This window comes from Coregonus lavaretus (assembly GCF_964263955.1).
Source record: "Coregonus lavaretus genome assembly, chromosome: 10".
NCBI lineage: Eukaryota > Metazoa > Chordata > Actinopteri > Salmoniformes > Salmonidae > Coregonus > Coregonus lavaretus.
The window spans coordinates 11,715,526-11,736,309 of NC_139997.1; the positions used below are offsets into that span (position 1 = coordinate 11,715,526).

Genomic DNA, 20,784 nt, shown 5'->3' on the forward strand with positions numbered 1-20,784 from the left:
TATACCTGTTTTTTATGCAGGACACTGATACTTATGCAGCCTCTCGTCATACTCATAAAGTAAGCAGCAACCACTCCCCCAAACAGCTCACCATTCAAGATGCACCCACGTTTCCCATTCAATGTATTCTGGGGCTCCATGGGGAGAACACTCCATTCACATGAATGAGAGATTATGCTCTACTGTATTTGAACTGAATACATTCAAGAACAAATGAAAGAGTGAGAGAAATGTAAGACTGTATAATTCAAACTTAAAGTAGTATGTAAATGGTTATGTCATCAAGTAGTTTTGATCACAACATTTATTATGACATCACCTGATTAATACGACTATAATGTTTGTTTGGACGTATTTGTAATAGCAAAACAGAGCTGGTATTTTGTGGTTTTCACGATGTCATGCGATTGACTGACAACGTCTTGTCTAGGGGAAATGACTAAGGGGAAAAGGCTATATGCTATCCTGAATGTTTTTTTTCTTCTTACCCAATACCAATACACTCTCCTTCCTCACCATTTACAGACCTTTTTACGCTAGTCTCGCTTGCCAGAGAATGGCACTTGGTAAATACTAGCCATACCTTTGCAACACAAGGAACATACATGCATTGTAATGTTGTACATGAAAGCACCTGAGAGAAGATAGGATTTTATCTTATCGTCTAGTAAGGTACTAAGTAACTCATAAACCTAATTTGTATAGCAAGATCAACAACACCTTGGTAACAGGGCCCCTATTTGAATACTTTGTCATCATCACACATTCATAGGCTGATAATAGGCTTACATGATGACTACGATAGGCATTGTCCTGACAGGCCTACTTCCTCTGGTCTGGCTTTTCAACAGCGTTGTGATGATCGCTTGTCACAGGGTATGGGTTCTGCTTGTTCAGCTTCATGACTAATCATGCTAAAGAGAACACAAGAGAGCACACGCTGTCCTCCTGAATGCGCTCTTCCCGCTCTTCTACAGTGTCATGGTTCCTCTTACTGGATTAAAGGTTTTCCTCTTTTACCTTGCCAGATGCAGGGCTATATGACCACAACCTCATCACCTGGGCCCCAGGATGACGCGGTTTGGCTTCGGTCAGCTGACGGAGCGTGTAGCATAGTAGAGTTATGTGTGTGTTATATTGTGTAATCTAGAATCATGTGCCAAGCCTCGTCATGGCAAGCCACGTCCAGTTTTAGTCGTCAGTTTCACTTCTTTAAAAAAAAAATGTATTTTTGGCCTTTGTTTAACTTCCCTGAAGAAATTGCTATAATGTACAACATAAACCAATTATAAACAAATTAACATGATAGACAACATACATAGCTGTGGTATAATTGTTATTACCCGAGTAGGCCTACTCTACATTTTTTGTTTTTTTTATAACCTACAGTTTTCTTTTGCACCCACCACAAATGAGTATAGTCTGAGATTATTTTGGGATTGAGAACTGAGAGCAAAGAATTACCACTACACCACCTGGTGTTGATAATATTAGATACCAGTTTCTCATGGTTTGACACACTAATATGCTGTATGCCTATGAAGGAGTAATACGTCCCCCTGCTAGTGGGTCAGCAACACAACATGGACAACAAGTGGAGGGATTTTAACACTGGGTTTTATTCAAAACATATTTTAGGTCCACCAGTGCAAATGACACAACAATCCCACAATATACACTACATAATGAGGCTGAGGTAGGCCTAATATTTGTCCATGAGGGGTCTCTCAGTTTAGGGATCCAAACCAATTTGTAAGTCGCTCTGGATAAGAGCGTCTGCTAAATGACGTAAATAAGATGCTGGGGTGGGGGTTGCATCCCAATCATCTAAATTGGACTCCTCTCCTCTTTCCCCTATCCTGTCTTGCTAGATCAGCACAGTTATAGAAGGAGAAACGAATAGGGAAAGCAACTTTCAACTATTAAGATGTAGGCCCAGGTCATTGAAAGACCCCCCCCCCCCCCCCCTACTCTCTCCCCCTGAAGTATATTTTGTCCCAGATCTGGTTGGTCAGATGGGAGGTAAATTACTACTCTGCTTGTTCACAAGGATCAGCCGGAGAAAAGCACTCCACCATTTATCTGATCAACAAATCACCTCAACTTCTAAACTGGGCATGAGACATACATACATACACACACAAACACTACCGTTCAAAAGTTTGGGGTCACTTAGAAATGTCCTTGTTTTCAAAAGAAAAGTTATTTTAATGGACAGAAAATTACATCAAATTGATCAGAAATACAGTGTAGACATTGTTAAATGTTGTAAATGGCTATTGTAGCTTGAAACGGCTGATTTTTTATGGAATATGTACATAGGCGTACAGAGGCCCATTATCAGCAACCATCAGTCCTGTGTTCCAATGGCACGTTGTGTTTGCGAATCCAAGTTTATCATTTAAAAAAGGCTAATTGATCATTAGAAAACCCTTTTGCAATTATGTTAGCACAGCTGAAGACTGTTGTACTGAGTAAAGAAGCAATATAAAAACTGGCCTTCTTGAGACTAGTTGATTATCTGGAGCATCAGCAATTGTGGGTTCGATTACAGGCTCAAAATGGCCAGAAACAAATAACTTTCTTCTGAAACTCGTCAGTCTATTCTTGTTCTGAGAAATGAAGTCTATTCCTTGCGAGAAATTGCCAAGAAACTGAAGATCTCGTACAACGCTGTGTACTACTCCCGTCACAGAACAGCGCAAACTGGCTCTAACCAGAATAGAAAAGAGGAGTGGGAGGCCCCGGTGCACAACTGAGCAAGAGGACAAATACATTAGAGTGTCTAGTTTGAGAAACAGACGCCTCACAGTTCCTCAACTGACAGCTTCATTAAATAGTACCTGCAAAACATCAGTCTCAACGTCAACAGTGAAGAGGTGACTCCGGGATGCTGACCTTCTAGGCAGAGTTGCAAAGAAAAAGCCATATCTCAGACTGGCCAATAAAAAGAAATGATTAAGATGTGCAAAAGAACACAGACACTGGACAGAGGAAGATTGGAAAAAAGTGTTATGGACAGACGAATCGAAGTTTGAGATGTTCGGATCACAAAGAAGAACATTTGTGAGACGCAGACAAAATGTAAAGATGCTGGAGGAGTGCTTGATGCCATCTCTCAAGCATGGTGGAGGCAATGTGATGGTCTGGGGGTGCTTTGGTGGTGGTAAAGTGGGAGATTTGTACAGGGTAAAAGGGATCTTGAAGTAGGAAGGCTATCACTCCATTTTGCAACGCCATGCCATACCCTGTGGACGGCGCTTGATTGGAGCCAAGTTCCTCCTACAACAGGACAATGACCCAAAGCACAGCTCCAAACTATGCAATAACTATTTAGGGAAGAAGCAGTCAGCTGGTATTCTGTCTATAATGGAGTGGCCAGCACAGTCACCGGATCTCAACCCTATTGAGCTGTTGTGGGAGCAGCTTGACTGTATGGTATGTAAGAAGTGCCCATCAAGCCAATCCAACTTGTGGGAGTTGGTTCAGGAAGCATGGGGTGAAATCTCTTCAGATTACCTCAACAAATTGACAACTAGAATGCCAAAGGTCTGCAAGGCTGTAATTGCTGCAAATGGAGGATTCTTTGACGAAAGCAAAGTTTGAAGGACACAATCATTATTTCTAACCTTGTCAATGACTACATTTCCTATTCATTTTGCTATATTTCCTATTCAAAGTCATTTCATGTATGTTTTCATGGAAAACAAGGACATTTCTAAGTGACCCCAAACTTTTGAACGGTAGTGTGTGACATACATACATAACATACATTACATACACTGTACATCCACAGCTCCATTCATATGATACAAAGATTACTAGCTCAGGGTCAGGTCAAAGGTTGACCTTCGTGGACAAGCAGGTCATGGTGGATCCATAGAAGGCTCCAGCACAGTCTCACATGCGTGTCCTCTTGTAGATGGCGATGTACTCCTGGACGTCTTCAGGGGAGCCCAGGACCACAGGGACTCTCTGGTGGATGTTCTCTGGCTGGATGTCCAGGACATTAACCTCCCCCGTGGTGGCCATGCCTCCAGCCTGCTCGATGATGAAAGACATGGGGTTGCACTCGTACAGTAGCCTCAGCTACACAGGATGGGGTGGAAGAGAGACGATGGTTAGTCACTTCAATATATGGAGAAATGGTCTAGTTCATCCTACCTTTTGTCATTGATTGTTTGGGCACAGCCAGCACTCTACTTCTGGTTACTTCTAACATACATACATGTTCAACAGTTTGGGATCACTTACACATTTTTTGGTCCATTAAAATAACATCAAATTGATCAGAAATACAATGTAGACATTGATAATGTTGTAAATAGCTATTGTAGCTGGAAACGGCTGATTTTTAATGGAATATCTACATAGATGTACAGAGGCCCATTATCAGCAACCATCAGTCCTGTGTTCCAATGGCACGTTGTGTTTTCTTATCCAAGTTTATCATTTTAAAAGGCTAATTGATCATTAGAATCTCAGACTGCCCATCTTAATATTTTATTTTTAGTCAGATATGGCTTTTTCTTTGCAACTCTGCCTAGAAGGTCAGCATCCCGGAGTTGCCTCTTCACTGTTGACGTTGAGACTGGTGTTTTGCGGGTACTATTTAATGAAGCTGCCAGTTGAGGACCTGTGAGGCATCTGTTTCTCAAATTAGACACTCATGTATTTGTCCTCTTGCTCAGTTGTGCACCGGGGCCTCCCACTCCTCTTTCTATTCTGGTTAGAGCCAGTTTGCGCTGTTCTGTGAAGGGAGTAGTACACAGCGTTGTACGAGATCTTCAGTTTCATGGCAATTTCTCGAATGGAATAGCCTTCATTTCTCAGAACAAGAATAGACTGACGAGCTTCAGAAGAAAGTTATTTGTTTCTGGCCATTTTGTCCTGTAATCAAACCCACAATTGCTGATGCTCCAGATACTCAACTAGTCCGAAGAAGGCCAGTTTTATTGCTTCTTTAAATCAGCACAACAGTTTTCAGCAGTGCTAACATAATTGCAAAAGGGTTTTCAAAATGATCAATTAGCCTTTCAAAATGATAAACTTGGATTAGCAAACAACATGGAACACAGGATTGATGGTTGCTGATAATGGGCCTCTGTACGCCTATGTAGATATTCCATTAAAAATCAGCCGTTTCCAGCTACAATAGCCATTTACAACATTTAACAATGTCTACACTGTATTTCTGATCAATTTGATGTTATTTTAAAATTGACAAAAAAATTGCTTTTCTTTCAAAAACAAGGACATTTCTAAGTGACCCCAAACTTTTGAACGGTAATATATAACAAATTCTAAGTAGATATAAAATGTATATGAACTGAAGAGTTCTGCCTCACTCACCTTGCCCTTGGGGCTCTTGACATTGGCAGGGTATAAGAAGATTCCTCCGTACACCAAAGTCCTGTGCACATCAGCCACCATGGAGCCAACATAACGCCCACCATAGGGGACACTCCCATCCTGGAAACAAAAAGCAATATACAGTTAGTAATAATTCAATAACTGAAGTAGTCACAGTTTCAGTCACAGACATGTAATTTCACATTTTAGTCATTTAGCTGACGGTCTTATCCAATGCGACTTACAATAGGTGCATTTAAAAGTAAGTAAGACAACCACATCAGGCATATTTCATTAACTGCATTAGTCACTTCATAGTACCCAAAGAGTAAGTGGTTCAGAATTACAGTGTAAGCCCTTTCAGGTGTTTAGTTAGTAAATTACCTCTGGATATTTCTTCTTCTTCAGGTATTCTGTGATGTCTGGGTAGAAGTGCTGAGCATAGCCTTCGTTCAGACTGTAGATCTTCCCCCTCTTCTTGATCTTCACGTCCTTATCTGTCAGGATAAACTCCCCAATCGACTAAACAAACAGAACAGGGACCTGACTCAGCAACTTCATTGACTTTTTTTCCACTACATGAGAGTGCCTTGATTACTTCTGGAAGTTTGTTTGCATAAAGGCTTTGTTTACTATCCAGCATCGACTTATTTTTGTTCTATAGTAATTCATCCCATGATGGAAGAGCACCTCATGGATTAACTATAAGTCAATGAAGTGCACCTCTCCTGTGTCTCTGCTTTGGCTTTAGTGGATTTAGACGTTTGTGTTTATGTTCTTTTATTCACCTATTTTATTGCCGTTTCTTGTTTGTTTATCTATTCCATTTATAGTTTTACTGTAGTGCGTTGCCATTTTTAAATGCACTTTTAAAGTTTGATTTGGAACTTACAGGGTTGAGCATGATGCAGTTGACCCCTAAGTTTGATTTGATTTGGAACTTACAGGGTTGAGCATGAAGCAGTTGACCCCTAAGTTTGATTTGGAACTTACAGGGTTGAGCATGAAGCAGTTGACCCCTAAGTTTGATTTGGAACTTACAGGGTTGAGCATGAAGCAGTTGACCCCTAAGTTTGATATGGAACTTACAGGGTCGAGCATGAAGCAGTTGACCCCTTGACCTGTGGAGAGCACCATCATGGTGGCGCTGCCGTAGAGGGCATAACCGGCAGCAACGATGTGACGTCCAGACTGCAGCGCGTCCTTCTCATTGGGCTCATCATCTGTTGTCTGGGAGACAAACATGTGGATAGTTTTTACCAAAAATAACAGAAGAACAGTGAAACAGTAAAGTTCATATTTCAGCATAACTACAGTAGAAACTGGCACACTGGTGTGACAGACTGAAACAAAGTGTCTAAGAATGAAACAAGTGTGGAACAGTTACGGAACATCCGAGAGAGAATATAGAATGCCTTCGGAAAGTATTCAGACCCCTTGACTTTTTCCACATTTTGTTACATTACAGCCTTATTCTAAAATGGATTTAAAAAATAATAAAAAAAACATAATGACAAAGCAAAAACAGGTTTAGAAGTTTTTGCAAATGTATTAAAATTAAAAAACAAAAATACCTTATTTACATAAGTATTCAGACCCTTTGCTATGAGACTCGAAATTGAGCTCAGGTGCAACCTGTTTCCATTGATCATCCTTGAGATGCTTCTACAACTTGATTGGAGTAAACCTGTGGTAAATTCAATTGATTGGACATGATTTGGAAAGGCACACACCTGCCTATATAAAGGTCCCACAGTTGCCAGTGCATGTCAGAGCAAAAACCAAGCCATGAGGTCGAAGGAATTGTCCGTAGAGCTCCGAGACAGGATTGTGTAGAGGCACAGATCTGGGTAAGGGTAGCAAAATATTTCTGCAGCATTGAAGGTCCCCAAGAACACAGTGGCCTCCATCATTCTTAAATGGAAGAAGTTTGGAACCACCAAGACTCCTCCTAGAGCTGGACGCCCGGCCAAACTGAGCAATCGGGGGACAAGGGCCTTGGGAGGTCACCAAGAACCCGATGGTCCCTCTGACAGAGCTCCAGAGTTCCTCTGTGGAGATGGGAGAACCTTCCAGAAGGACAACCATCTCTGCAGCACTCCACCAAGCAGGCCTTTATGGTAGAGTGGCACGACAGCCCGCTCTGAGTTTGCCAAAAGGCACCTAAAGACTCTCAGACCATGAGAAATAAGATTCTCTGGTCTGATGAAACCAAGATTGAACTCTTTGGCCTGAATGCCAAGCGTCACGTCTGGAGGAAACCTGGCACCATTCCTACGGTGAAGCATGGTGGTGGCAGCATCATGCTGTGGGGATGTTTTTCAGCGGCTTGATGAAAACCTGCTCCAGAGCGCACAGGACCTCGGACTGGGGCGAAGGTTCACCTTCCAACAGGACAACAACCCTAAGCACACAGCCAAGACAACGCAGGAGTGGCTTCGGGACAAGTCTCTGAATGTCCTTGAGTGGCCAAAGCCAGAGCCCGGACTTGAAACCGATCCAACATCTCTGGAGAGACCAGAAAATAGCTGTGCAGCAACGCTCCCTATCCAACCTGACAGAGCTTGAGAGGATCTGCAGAGAAGAATGGGAGAAACTCCCCAAATACAGATGTGCCAAGCTTGTAGCTTCATACCCAAGAAGACTCAATGCTGTAATCGCTGCCAAAGGTCCTTCAACAAAGTACTGAGTAAAGGGTCTGAATACTTATGTTAATTTATGTTTATTTTATAAATTAGCAAACATTTCAAAAAACCTGGTTTTGCTTTGTCATTATGGGGTATTGTGTGTAGATTGTTTTTTTCCTCCTCATCAATCTAATCAATTTTAGAATAAGGCTGTAACGTAACAAAATCTGAAAAAAGTCAAGGCTAACCTTGCAGATAGCATTACTGGGTGATCTGAAAAGTCATAGTCAATCGATCAATAATATAATAATACTTTTAGCAAAAATGTTTATTTTTAATTCACAATCTGTAGAAGCAATGAGAATAGAAAGGTTCAGAACTTTTGTAAAACATCACAGTTGAAATATATATGGCAAATAGAAATCCTATATGGATGGTGTTAACAGATAGATGGGAGGTGTTGAATGGAGTTGAAGGATGGGACTAATAACAAATAACAATAAATAATAACAAGATAACTAATAATGTAAGCATACTGTGAGTGGCGCAGTGGTCTAAGGCACTGCATCGCAGTGCTAACTGTGCCACTAGAGATCCTGGTTCGAATCCAGGCTCTGTCGCCGCCGGCCGCGACCGGGAGACTCATGGGCGGCGCACAATTGGCCCAGTGTCGTCCAGGGTAGGGGAGGGAATGGCCGGCAGGGATGTAGCTCAGTTGATAGAGCATGGCGTTTGCAACGCCAGGGTTGTGGGTTCGATTCCCACGGGGGGCCAGTATTAAAAAATATGTATTCACTAACTGTAAGTCGCTCTGGATAAGAGCGTCTGCTAAATGACTAAAATGTAAATGTAAATGTATAATAAGTATATAGGTTGTATGTTGGGAGCTTTTGGGAAAGAGCACAGTTAGAAAGATATGGCATATAGAAGCAAACCGGATGGACATCATGAAAATGATCGGAGAGGTTGAGAGTAGAAGAAGTTCAGGAGCAAAAACAAATAAAATTGAATTATTGTAAAATTGACTGTGTCCATAAAATGTAGATAGTACGTATAAGCTGGAAGTAGAGGCCTAAGCATTGTTGTTCACTAATTTACCCCAAGTAGGGAAAGGATGGCGGGGTTGAAAAGTAATAAAGGGGAGTATACAGTGGAGAGAACAAGTATTTGATACACTGCCGATTTTGCAGGTTTTCCTACTTACAAAGCATGTAGAGGTCTGTAATTTTTATCATAGGTACACTTCAACTGTGAAAATCCAGAAAATCACATTGTATGATTTTTAAGTAATTAATTTGCATTTTATTGCATAAGTATTTGATCACCTACCAACCAGTAAGAATTCCGGCTCTCACAGACCTGTTAGTTTTTCTTTAAGAAGCCCTCCTGTTCTCCACTCATTACCTGTATTAACTGCACCTGTTTGAACTCGTTACCTGTATAAAAGACACCTGTCCACACACTCAATCAAACAGATTCCAACCTCTCCACAATGGCCAAGACCAGAGAGCTGTGTAAGGACATCAGGGATAAAATTGTAGACCTGCACAAGGCTGGGATGGGCTACAGAACAATAAGCAAGCAGCTTGGTGAGAAGGCAACAACTGTTGGCGCAATTATTAGAAAATGGAAGAAGTTCAAGATGACGGTCAATCACCCTCGGTCTGGGGTTCCATGCAAGATCTCACCTCGTGGGGCATCAATGATCATGAGGAAGGTGAGGGATCTGAAGAGAGCTGGGACCACAGTCTCAAAGAAAACCATTAGTAACACACTAAGCCGTCATGGATTAAAATCCTGCAGCGCACGCAAGGTCCCCCTGCTCAAGCCAGCGCATGTCCAGGCCCGTCTGAAGTTTGCCAATGACCATCTGGATGATCCAGAGGAGGAATGGGAGAAGGTCATGTGGTCTGATGAGACAAAAATATAGCTTTTTGGTCTAAACTCCACTCGGAGTGTTTGGAGGAAGAAGAAGGATGAGTACAACCCCAAGAACACCATCCCAACCATGAAGCATGGAGGTGGAAACATCATTCTTTGGGGATGCTTTTCTGCAAAGGGGACAGGACGACTGCACCGTATTGAGGGGAGGATGGATGGGGCCATGTATCGCGAGATCTTGGCCAACAACCTCCTTCCCTCAGTAAGAGCATTGAAGATGGGTCGTGGCTGGGTCTTCCAGCATGACAACGACCCGAAACACACAGCCAGAGCAACTAAGGAGTGGCTCCGTAAGAAGCATCTCAAGGTCCTGGAGTGGCCTAGCCAGTCTCCAGACCTGAACCCAATAGAAAACCTTTGGAGGGAGCTGAAAGTCCGTATTGCCCAGCGACAGCCCCGAAACCTGAAGGATCTGGAGAAGGTCTGTATGGAGGAGTGGGCCAAAATCCCTGCTGCAGTGTGTGCAAACCTGGTCAAGACCTACAGGAAACGTATGATCTCTGTAATTGCAAACAAAGGTTTCTGTACAATGTGATTTTCTGGATTTTTGTTTTAGATTCCGTCTCTCACAGTTGAAGTGTACCTATGATAAAAATTACAGACCTCTACATGCTTTGTAAGTAGGAAAACCTGCAAAATCGGCAGTGTATCAAATACTTGTTCTCCCCACTGTATATGGCATAACTATAGCATCAGGCGATGCAAAATGAACTCGCCCATTGTCAGACTCCTTTTACCGGTCTGGATACATGAACGTTCGGCTGCCCAGAGGTGGAATGCAGCAAGACACAGACACGCAGTCTAATTAGTGATTGAATGTTCTTTTTTCATCTTCATTACAAACATTGGCTAAGCTGCACAGGAGACAGACATGCAGTCAAGTAGTGTTCTTTTATCAAGAACTAAGATTCGGCAGCAACTATAATGATTAGCCTACATCACACAAAATGTGCCCAAAGTGTAGGGACTGCGTCCTGCTTGTGCAACTGCAATATCCGTTACAACAGACAGAGAAGGTTGTAGCCTTCATAATATACAGTGCCTTCAGAAAGTATTCATACCCCTTGACTTATTCCACATATTGTTGTGTTATAGCCAGAATTCAAAATTGATTAAATTGACACAAAATGTACTAAATTGAAAATTAAATACAGAAATCTCATTTACATAAGGATACACACCCCTGAGTCAATACATGTTAGAATCATCTTTGGCAGCGATTACAGCTGAGAGTCTTTCTGGGTAAGTCTAAGAGCTTTGCACACCTGGATTGTACAATATTTGCATATTATTCTTTTTTTATTCTTCATGCTCGGTCAAGTTGGTTGTTGATCATTGCTAGACAGCCATTTTCCAGTTTTGCCATAGATTTTCAAGCCAATTTAAGTCAACTCTAACTAGGCCACTCAGGAACATTCAATGTCGTCTTGGGGCCTTGTGTTTTAGGTTATTGCTGAAAGGTTAATTTTTCTCCCAGTGTCTGTTAGAAAGCAGACTGAACCAGGTTTTCCTCTAGGATTTTGCCTGTGCTTAACTCTATTCCGTTTCTTTTTATCCTAAAATAAACTCTAGTCCTTGCCGATGACAAGCATACCCATAACATGATGCAGCCACCACCATGCTTGAAAATATGAAGAGTGGTACTCAGTGATGTGTTGCGTTTGCCCCAAACTTAATGCTTTGTATTCAGGACATAATTTATTTCTTAGCCAAATGTTTAGCAGTTTTAATTTAGTGCCTTATTGCAAACAGGATGCATGTTTTGGAATATTTTTATGCTGTACAGGCTTCCTTCTTTTCACTGTCATTTAGGTTAGTGTTGTGGAGTAACTCCAATGTTGTTGATTCATCCTCAGTTCTCCTATCACAGCCATTCAACTCTGTAACTGTTTTAAAGTCACCATTGGCCTCATGGTGAAATCCCCGAGCGGTTTCCTTGAGCGGTTTCCTTCCTCTCCGGCAACTGAGTTAGGAAGGACGCCTGTATCTTTGTACTGACTGGGTGTATTGATACACCATCCAAAGTAATTCATAACTTTTTATTTATCTATCTAGCAATAGGTGCCCTTCTTTGTGAGGCATTGGAAAACCTCCCTGGTCTGTGGTTGAATCTGTGTTTGAAATTCACTGCTCGACTGAGGGACCTTACAGATAATTGTATGTGTGGGGTACAGTGATGAGGTAGTCATTCAAAAATAAAGTTAACACTATTATTGCACACAGAGTGAGTCCATGCAACTTATGTTCCGTGCTAAGAAAATGTTTACTCCTGAACTTATTTAGACTTGCCATAACAAAGGAATTGAATACTTTTTGACGCAAGACATTTCAGCTTTCAATTTTAATTAATTTGTAAAAATGTCTACAAACATAATTCCACTTTTACATTATGGGGTACTGTGTGTAGGCCTGTGACACAAAATCTCAATTTAATATTTTAAATTTAGGTTGTAACACACCAAAATGTAGAAAAAGACAAGGGGTGTGAATACTTTTGGAATGTTCGTTCAAATCGCTGCTGGGTTTTTATTTCAGCTTTTCAGAAATATGAGGCAGAGACATAGGCTACATCACAGTTCAGAATAGGGTGAGTAAAGAGCGAAACGTGAAGGGAGCGGGAATGTAAGCAGCGGCTACGTTAGAAAAACAAATGTATGCATAAAATAAATGCGTAGGACGTGATCCGGATCCTTAGCTTTAAGAAATAGGTTTCCGGAGGGGTGGGCTGGGGCGGACATGGATGAAAACTCCATATCCGTAGCAAAGGCCTTTAAAAAAAATGGTGTTGGCCTTCTCTCCCGCTCCAATTTCGCTCTGGTACTGCTCAGCCACAAGCTCTGGGCATGCTCTGCCTAGTATTTGTGTTGCGTTTATATTTTTGTTCTGTATAGTTTATATTGTACTTTCTAACATTAGGATATGTCGTTTATTTTGAAGGACTTCAAATGTATTAATGGATGTTTTAGGTAAGCAATACATAGGCTACTGTAAAATGAATATTCTTTGAATAGAAACACCATAAAATAAATCAATATAATTAAACTAAAATATCATAAATCATCTTGAATAATAAAGGCCAGTATCAGCTTATTTTCATAAATAAAAGGGAATAACTCATCTCAAACTGCAGCCAAATGATTTGCGCACAGAAGCAGGCAACAACAAGTTTCACATGTGCATTGAGTGTGGGAAATGCGCTCTAAACATGTTTTTATTATTATAATAAAAAGACACGTAAAAGCTTAATTACATAAAAGGGATATTAATGGGAATATAGCCATAATATAAACAATAGAAAGGAATATTTGAAAAGCCTAAAATTGAAAAATACATTGAACTGCTCCCGTGTGTCGATGCAACTGTATTTCTCAACAGTTTTGATATTTCTTAGTGTCTATTGTGCAAATTGTTTTGTAGGCGGCCAGTACGGTGCAATAAACTTTAGTGAACTGTTTACAGAAAATATATACAAAATAATACATATTAGGCGCAAATCAGACTGACTATCAAGTCACCAAAAGTACAAAAATGTTGTATGCATGGAAAGGGTACACCCTGGTGGTCGTCGTAATGTAATCCATTTATTTTCCATACACATTTAATATGACATTACCTTGAATGCATCTCTCTCTCGTTTCCAATGGGAACAATTTTAATGTGTGTGTTATTTCCGCAAAGTGAGGTACTACTCAAAACCGATCAAACCAGACAGACACATCTGCTTTCAAGTGGCAAAGTCACGTCATGTGATCTTCTAGTGGGCAAACTCGAAATCAGACAAGATCTGATTACATCAGTGAAAAGGTTACGACTTCAGCTTTCTCCTCATATGTACCTATATCATTCCTGTAAGACAGAAAATAAAGGCTGTGTTCAAGCACTACGCTTTTAAAATGGCTGTGTTCATACAGGAATTTGAGCATGTTTAGAGCGCCACCATTAGGTAAAAGATATGTCCAAAAAAATTCCCTACAACAACAAAAAAATACGATTCCTTTTGGAATGGCAATTGGTGACATATGCCGAGTTATTCGAGGAAGGAAAGGAAGGCTCCACTTGAGTATCTTACGTAGTTATTTTCTGATCTCATTTTGCTCTTTTGTAGCTTTGGCAACTATGTGCATGTTTTCTATCCATGTTCACTCCCCACCCCTTGGCTGCAACCCTTCTAATTTAGTGTACCAGGCATGCACAACCCATGTGGAATTCCTGGTCTCCAGCAGCATTTGGAACTGCCGATCTGCGGTCAAGAACGCAGAGTTCATCTCAGCCTATGCTGCCCTGACGGACACCTGGATCACCCCAGAGGACACTGCTACTCCAGCTGCTCTCTTTTCACCTGCCTATGTTTTCTCTCATAGTCTGAGAGCATCTGGTCGTTGCCATGGTGGCACAGTGCTGCTCACTTCTCCTAAGTGGAGATTTTCTCTTTACTCCCTTACCTGTCCATCTCCTCATTTGAATTCCATGCTGTCACGGTCACTTGTCCACTCAAGCTTAACATTGTTGTCATCTATCGCCCACAAGGTGCCCTTCGAGAGTTTGTCAATGAGCTTCATTTAAAAAAATGTTTAGTCATTTAGCAGACGCTCTTATCCAGAGCGACTTACAGTTAGTGAGTGCATACATTTTCATACTGGCCCCCCGTGGGAAACGAACCCACAACCCTGGCGTTGCAAGCGCCATGCTCTACCAACTGAGCTACAGGGGACTTCACACCTTAATAAGCTCATTTCCTGACGATGCACACCGCTCTTCGTACTGGGCAACTTCAACCTCCTGACATCTGCCTTCGATTAATTTATTTCCATTTCTTTCCCCTCCTTGCCTCTTTTGACCTCACCCTTTCCACTCACAAGGCAGGCAATACACTTGACCTCATCTTTACTAGAGGCTGTTCGCCTACTAATCTCATGCGCCGTCGCAATCTTCGCTCTCTCCCACTATTCTCACTTCTTCTATCCTATTATCTCTCCCTTCTGCTAAATCCCTCCCTTCTGATTCTGCCTCTTCGACCCTACCAACCTCCCATTCCGCATCCTATGACTCGCACTGCCCCCTTTCCTCCCGGCCGGCTCTCCCCTCCTGCTCCTTGGCTGAGTGACTCATTGCGAGCTTAAAGAACAGGGCTGCGGTCAGCTGAGGAAAACTAAACTTCCGGAAGACCTATCATCCTTTCATTCCCTCCTCTCTACCTTCTCTTCCTCTGTATCCGCTGCTAAAGCCACTTTCTATCACTCTAGATGTCAAGCTTCTGCCTCTAACCCTAAGAAACTATTTTCCACCTTCTCCTCCCTCCTTAAGCCTCCACCCACTTTGAAAAGAAGGTTGATGACAGCCGCTCCTCATTCACTTAGCCTATTGAATGTACCGGTCTCACTCACACAGATCTACCCTACGCCTTGACCTCTTTCTCCCTTCTCTCTCCAGATGAAGTCCTTTGACTAGTGAGGTTCGGCTGCCCGACAACCTGCACGCTTGACCCCATCCCCTCCTTCAGACCATCTCTGGAGACCTTCTATTCCTCATATCCCTCATCAACTCATCCCTGACCACTGGCTGCATCCCCTCTGACTTCAAAATGGCCCAGTTGCTCCCCTCCTCAAGAAACCAACACTCTACCCCTCTGTCAAAAACGACAACCCCCCCCGAAAAAAAGCCTTTTGTGAACTAACACTCGTACTTGACTCTTTTCCCTCTTACTAGCTCTGACTTTGCTGATAGTTACTTTATTGAGAGAGAAAAATGTATACTATGACATGTGGTTGAAGCCATCTTAAGACGATTGCAAGTCGCTCTGGATAAGAGCGTCTGCTAAATGACTCCAATGTAAATCTATTTCTGATATTTTAGCTTAATTAAATTGATTGATATTATGGTGATTCTATTCCAAGAAAAACTCAAATACATTTGACAGTCGCCTATGTATTGCCTACTTAAAACATCTGTTTATACATTTGAAGTCCTTCAAAATAGAAACGACATATCCGAATGTTAGAAAGTAGAATATAAACTTGATATAGGCTACTGTGGATAGGGTCACTGTAATTAAAAGAATAGTGATAAAGGAAATGAAAAATGCTAGGCAGAACATACCCAGACCTTGTGGTTGAGCAGTACCTCAGCGAAATTGGAGCAGGATCTGCTCGATTTACGCTCTGCTCCTCACTCCACACTTGCCCACTTACATGTTCTGGCATTCAGAAGCAGCCCTGCTTTAGGCTATCAAAGAACCGTCAATGAATAATCATGGAATCAGTGATGTGTTGTGAAATCTGTTGTGAATGTATTATGTTTTTAAAATTGTATAACTGCCTTAATTTTGCTGGACCCCAGGAAGAGTAGCTGCTGCCATGGCAGAAGCTAATGGGGATCCATAATAAATACAAATGGATGGCTGCAGCAACCATTACACGGTCTGACAAGCTGCATAACAAATTATGCTTAATTAGACAAAATACCAATTAAGTCATTCAAACAAGATAATAACTTGTTCAAACGGACTTAGTATTTTGTTTGAACAACTTCCGTAGAGGAATAATAAAACACCAGCAACAAAATAATTACCAACCTTTCTGTAGATGGCAAAAATGGTTCCAATTGATACAAGACAGTCAATGTTTGACGAGCCATCCAGTGGGTCGAAGCACACAATATATTTTCCCTGTAAAAAATAAAAGGACATTGTCACATTGATGTCACAAGACATACCTCAACTTCAATCTGAGCCACACACACACATACCTGTTTCTCTGGCTCCACAATGACGGCCCTCTCGTTCTCCTCTGACACCAGGACACAGGAGGTGAAAGAGGACTTGATCATGTTGATGACCAGGTCATTGGACAGAACATCCAGTTTCTTCACCTGGTCACCGGTCACATTGGTGCTCCCAGCAATGCCATAGCTGGAGGGGAGGGAGAGAGGAGGAGAGAGAAAGAGAGAGAAGGAAGAGAAGGAGGGAGAGAGAGATGGGCAGGGGGCAGACATGTGAGTAGTAATATCACTACAGTAGGCCTATTTCTGTAACAATTGGAAGGAGGGAGAGACGGACAAGGGTAAAGTTTTTCTATGATGGAGGGTGGCATTGAAGAGGCCACTGCTCTGTGTCAGTGGGCATGAAGTCTCTGGTAGAACTCACAGGGCACAGAAAGTGATCCCATCTTTAGGCCTTCACTGATTGTCAGTCATCAAGGAAATTCCAGACAATGGAGGACTATCAACAAATTCCTGATAAACAGGTAATAGGCCTATACTTCCTCCTAATGAGGACAATGGACATGTCTCAAGAGGAAATAAATGCAAGATTTGTGAGTAGCCTACTGCATTGCAATAGCCCTGGCTTGCATTTATGAAAATAACAACATCTCGTGTCCAAAGATAGATAAACTGGTGGACATTGACCCGAGTCGAAGTTGACAACAGTATTACCTGATTAGATGGACTGTCAGACTCAGGCATAATATCCGACTAGGTAAATATTTGAATTAGTCTCCCTACCCGGCATGTGGTTGGACGGTCCATGCTATTTATTTAATCATTCACCTCTTGCCAGTGCTTTGTGGTAACCATATAGTACAGTGGGGATAAGAATCCACAACATCACTTTGTTGATCAGACAATCAGTATCGTCTTACTGCGCTCAGTTGATAAATGTGACACATGATGCGACAAAAACGTTCACTGACTGACTATACCACTAGCTAGTTTTCCATCCAATTTGCGACAGATTTTTATGTGAATTCAAAAATCTGCATAAAACATGCACATTTTCAAACTGACTGTGTTTAAAATGACAATGCACATAAAATAACTTTGCCTTTAAATTCCCATGTACCAAATGAAAAATACAAGTTAAATGGGTTTCCATCACATTTTAAACTCTGATGGTTGTCACAAAAACTGTTGCATTATATAGAAAATGTGCCCACTCTGGTCTTGGCACATGCGCTTTAACCAACAGCTCGCTGATTCAGTGCAGGTAGGCTACCTAAATTATGAGATTATTATAGATAAGATCAATATTATTTTTATTTCTCAAACAGCAGCCAAGCATTGACGGAAAGGAGCATCAAGCTCATCACCTTGCACATTCACCACCCTGTGAAGTTAATCATAATTGATTTAATCTTAAAATGTAATAAAACGGCATGCTTTCTCGAGTTGTAGTGGGAGGATCACAACATATCATCGCGTGACTCCAAATGTATTTCGATATGATGGTTATTATATAAATATTTGCACATTAAGGAGTATCCCCCGCCATTTCTTCCATAATTAATTGTAGCAACCTACACAAAAACATCCCACCATGTCAAACGAACAAATAGTCTCTCTGCATTTATAAAATTGTACCGGCATTTAATGTTTCCATCTGCCTGGTCTTAACTTGTTTCATGCGTCACTTACGCAAATTCATCCGCATGAAATGGTTGGATGGAAACGTGGTTAGTAATCATGTTTCCATCCAACATTTTTATGCAAGTAAAGTACGTTACATGGCGGCTAAAAAATGCAATGACAGGTCTGATGGAAACAGTACATTTTCCAGTAAACTTTCCAAAGGTCGACAGAACAAAATACACCAGACAAGGTGGGATCTTTTTGTGTCGGCATGATAATCGATGCTCGACAAAAACATTATCATCTCGCTCTTTTGTCCATACTACTACTAATAATTATAATATCATCATATGCGCGCTGTTGGCTAGAGCGCACGTGCCAATACCAGTGGGCACACTCAGCTATATATATATATATATTAGTGAGAAAACCATCAGTAGAATTGAAAATGCAATGGAAACCCATTTAACTTTTATTTTTCATTGGGTAGCCTACATGAGAATTCAACAGCAAAATGTATTTTTTATGTGCATGACGTCATCACGCACCGACTTTTATCCGCAACATGTCAATTTGATGGAAACACATCTCTGGTGGGAAAATAAACATTGTTCTTAATGCGGATTTTTGAATATTTGCATGAAAATCTGACGCCATTTTACGCTCTTATCCAGAGCGATTTACAGTAGTGAGTGCACACATTTCCGAACTTTTCCCTGTCCTGGTCCCCTGTGTGAATCAAACCCACAACCCTTGCCTTGCAGGCGCCATGCTCTACCAACTGAGCCACACGGGAACAATTGGATAAACACCTAGCTACTTTCGGATGCACAAAAACTTACAGGTTGGCAATCCCAGCTTTCCTGACAGCAGTGGAGATAGCTTTGACGGCCGTGCAGATAGAGTTGAGGAGGGTTGTCAGTTCTCCCGTTCCCTTCGCCTTCCTTCCCTCCTCCTGCACGAATCTCGTGAGGGTAACGACATTAGTATCGAATGCGCCCCGGTCGGACATGGTGACGTACTCTACTGGTTCTTTGAGCAGGTTTGCCGCGTGATGTGGTCCTGCTGCTTGAGAAGGGACCGGGACAGGTGAGTTCCTCAAAGACTCACCCTAAAGTTTAAATAGAACTGAAGAGCCGAGAGAGGCGGGGTTGTGCAGGTGTTTGAACCAATCACAGTTGGCCTTTCACCGGGAGGGGCGTGGTTGAACACTGGCTGAGAGGTTAGTGAGGGCAAAGTTCACTGATAATAAACAGGTTAGCAAAAATGTTGACCCGGTTCCAAACTGTCCATTTTACCCCCCCTTCTCTCTCTAACCCATTTGGGGATTTCACATCTGAAAGGACTGGGAAGCAATATGTTGATGGCTGCACCTGGCCAATGGCCATTCAATATGGTTGCTTTCACCTATCCACATGTCCTTTGGCTTTCAGACAAGTTAAAAAATTAAGTAGTAAAGGGATAGTAGGGGGGTGGTGCTGGCTGAAATGGAAGGAGACAGGAGGCCCTAATCTTGTTTTGAAGAGCACTCTCCCCAAAACGTATTTTGTCAGCATGATATATAGGCCATCCATTGGATATGCCTACATGACCAATAAATAGATAAAATGGAGAATGCAGATAGTGTGCAGTTAGAGCCATTTTGAATGAGATATCTAGTTTTAGTGCAAGCCGTGAATTACATTTACGTGGGAGTGCAAGCCATGAATTACATTTATGTGGGAATATGTACTGTAGGCCTGGCCTATCCTACAATGCAATGGGAGGCTATGACTCCAATACTTGAATGAGTGTTATGAGTGAAACCATTCTGCAGCTGGTTTCAGATATTCAGTGTCTGGTGGCTGGTTGGCTCTTATATGTCCTTTAGTGTTGGGAAACCAGTCTGACAAGGGATGAAACATACCAGAGATACTCCACAGAAACCAGTTGCAAAATCTGTCATGATGAAATTACGTACAGGTCAGCACATTGGTATAATAGCCTAGATGATCATAAATCATTCATTATTGAAAATCTAAATCAATCAATTTCCATACAACTCTTTTATGAGCTGCTGGCTATCAGCCCTGTAAAGTAAGCATGCATTCTGTGCATGCTGCTGAGAATAGCTGAGTCTAAAGTACAGATCATAGGTCAATCCATTGTGTTCTGTTTGTCGCTGCTCCACTTTTTATAGAGGTTTATCCTGTGTGTCTGAAACTGTACCCTAATCCCTACATAGTGCACTACTTTTGACCAGCGCCGTATTGGCCATATTGGCCTCCCGAGTGGCGCAGTGGTCTAAGGCGCTGCATCGCAGTGCTAGCTGTGCCACTAGAGATCCTGGTTCGAATCCAGGCTCTGTCGTAGCCGGCCGCGACCGGGAGACCCATGGGGCGGCGCACAATTCGTCCAGGGTAGGGGAGGGGAGGGAATGGCCTGCAGGGGATGTTGGTAGAGCATGGCGTTTGCAACGCCAGGGTTGTGGGTTCGATTCCCACGGGGGGGGGCCAGTATGAAAAAATATATATATATATAT

General features: G+C 41.9%; 1 protein-coding gene across 1 annotated transcript; it reads right to left on the reverse strand.

Moving 5' to 3' along the window:
• Positions 1-1,600: 1,600 nt before the first annotated feature.
• LOC311136168 (fructose-1,6-bisphosphatase 1-like) lies at positions 1,601-19,361 on the reverse strand. The gene is made up of 7 exons (XM_084170260.1): positions 19,106-19,361; positions 16,665-16,827; positions 16,492-16,584; positions 6,442-6,582; positions 5,737-5,874; positions 5,353-5,472; positions 1,601-4,089 (listed from the first exon to the last, which is right to left on the reverse strand). Exons 1-7 carry the CDS (start codon positions 19,273-19,275, stop codon positions 3,901-3,903), a joined length of 1,014 nt encoding a protein of 337 aa, XP_084026386.1. The 5' UTR covers positions 19,276-19,361; the 3' UTR covers positions 1,601-3,900.
• Positions 19,362-20,784: the final 1,423 nt, after the last annotated feature.

Bases quoted from the DNA above. Each gene is read 5' to 3' on its own strand.
- LOC311136168 (XM_084170260.1), bottom strand. From the start codon at position 19,275: ATGTCCGACCGGGGCGCATTCGATACTAATGTCGTTACCCTCACGAGA. The intron at 16,828-19,105 runs GTAAGTTTTTGT...CCTCCCCTCCAG, and splicing joins AAAGCTGGGATTGCCAACCT to CTATGGCATTGCTGGGAGCA. The intron at 16,585-16,664 runs GTATGTGTGTGT...TATTTTTTACAG, and splicing joins TTGTGGAGCCAGAGAAACAG to GGAAAATATATTGTGTGCTT.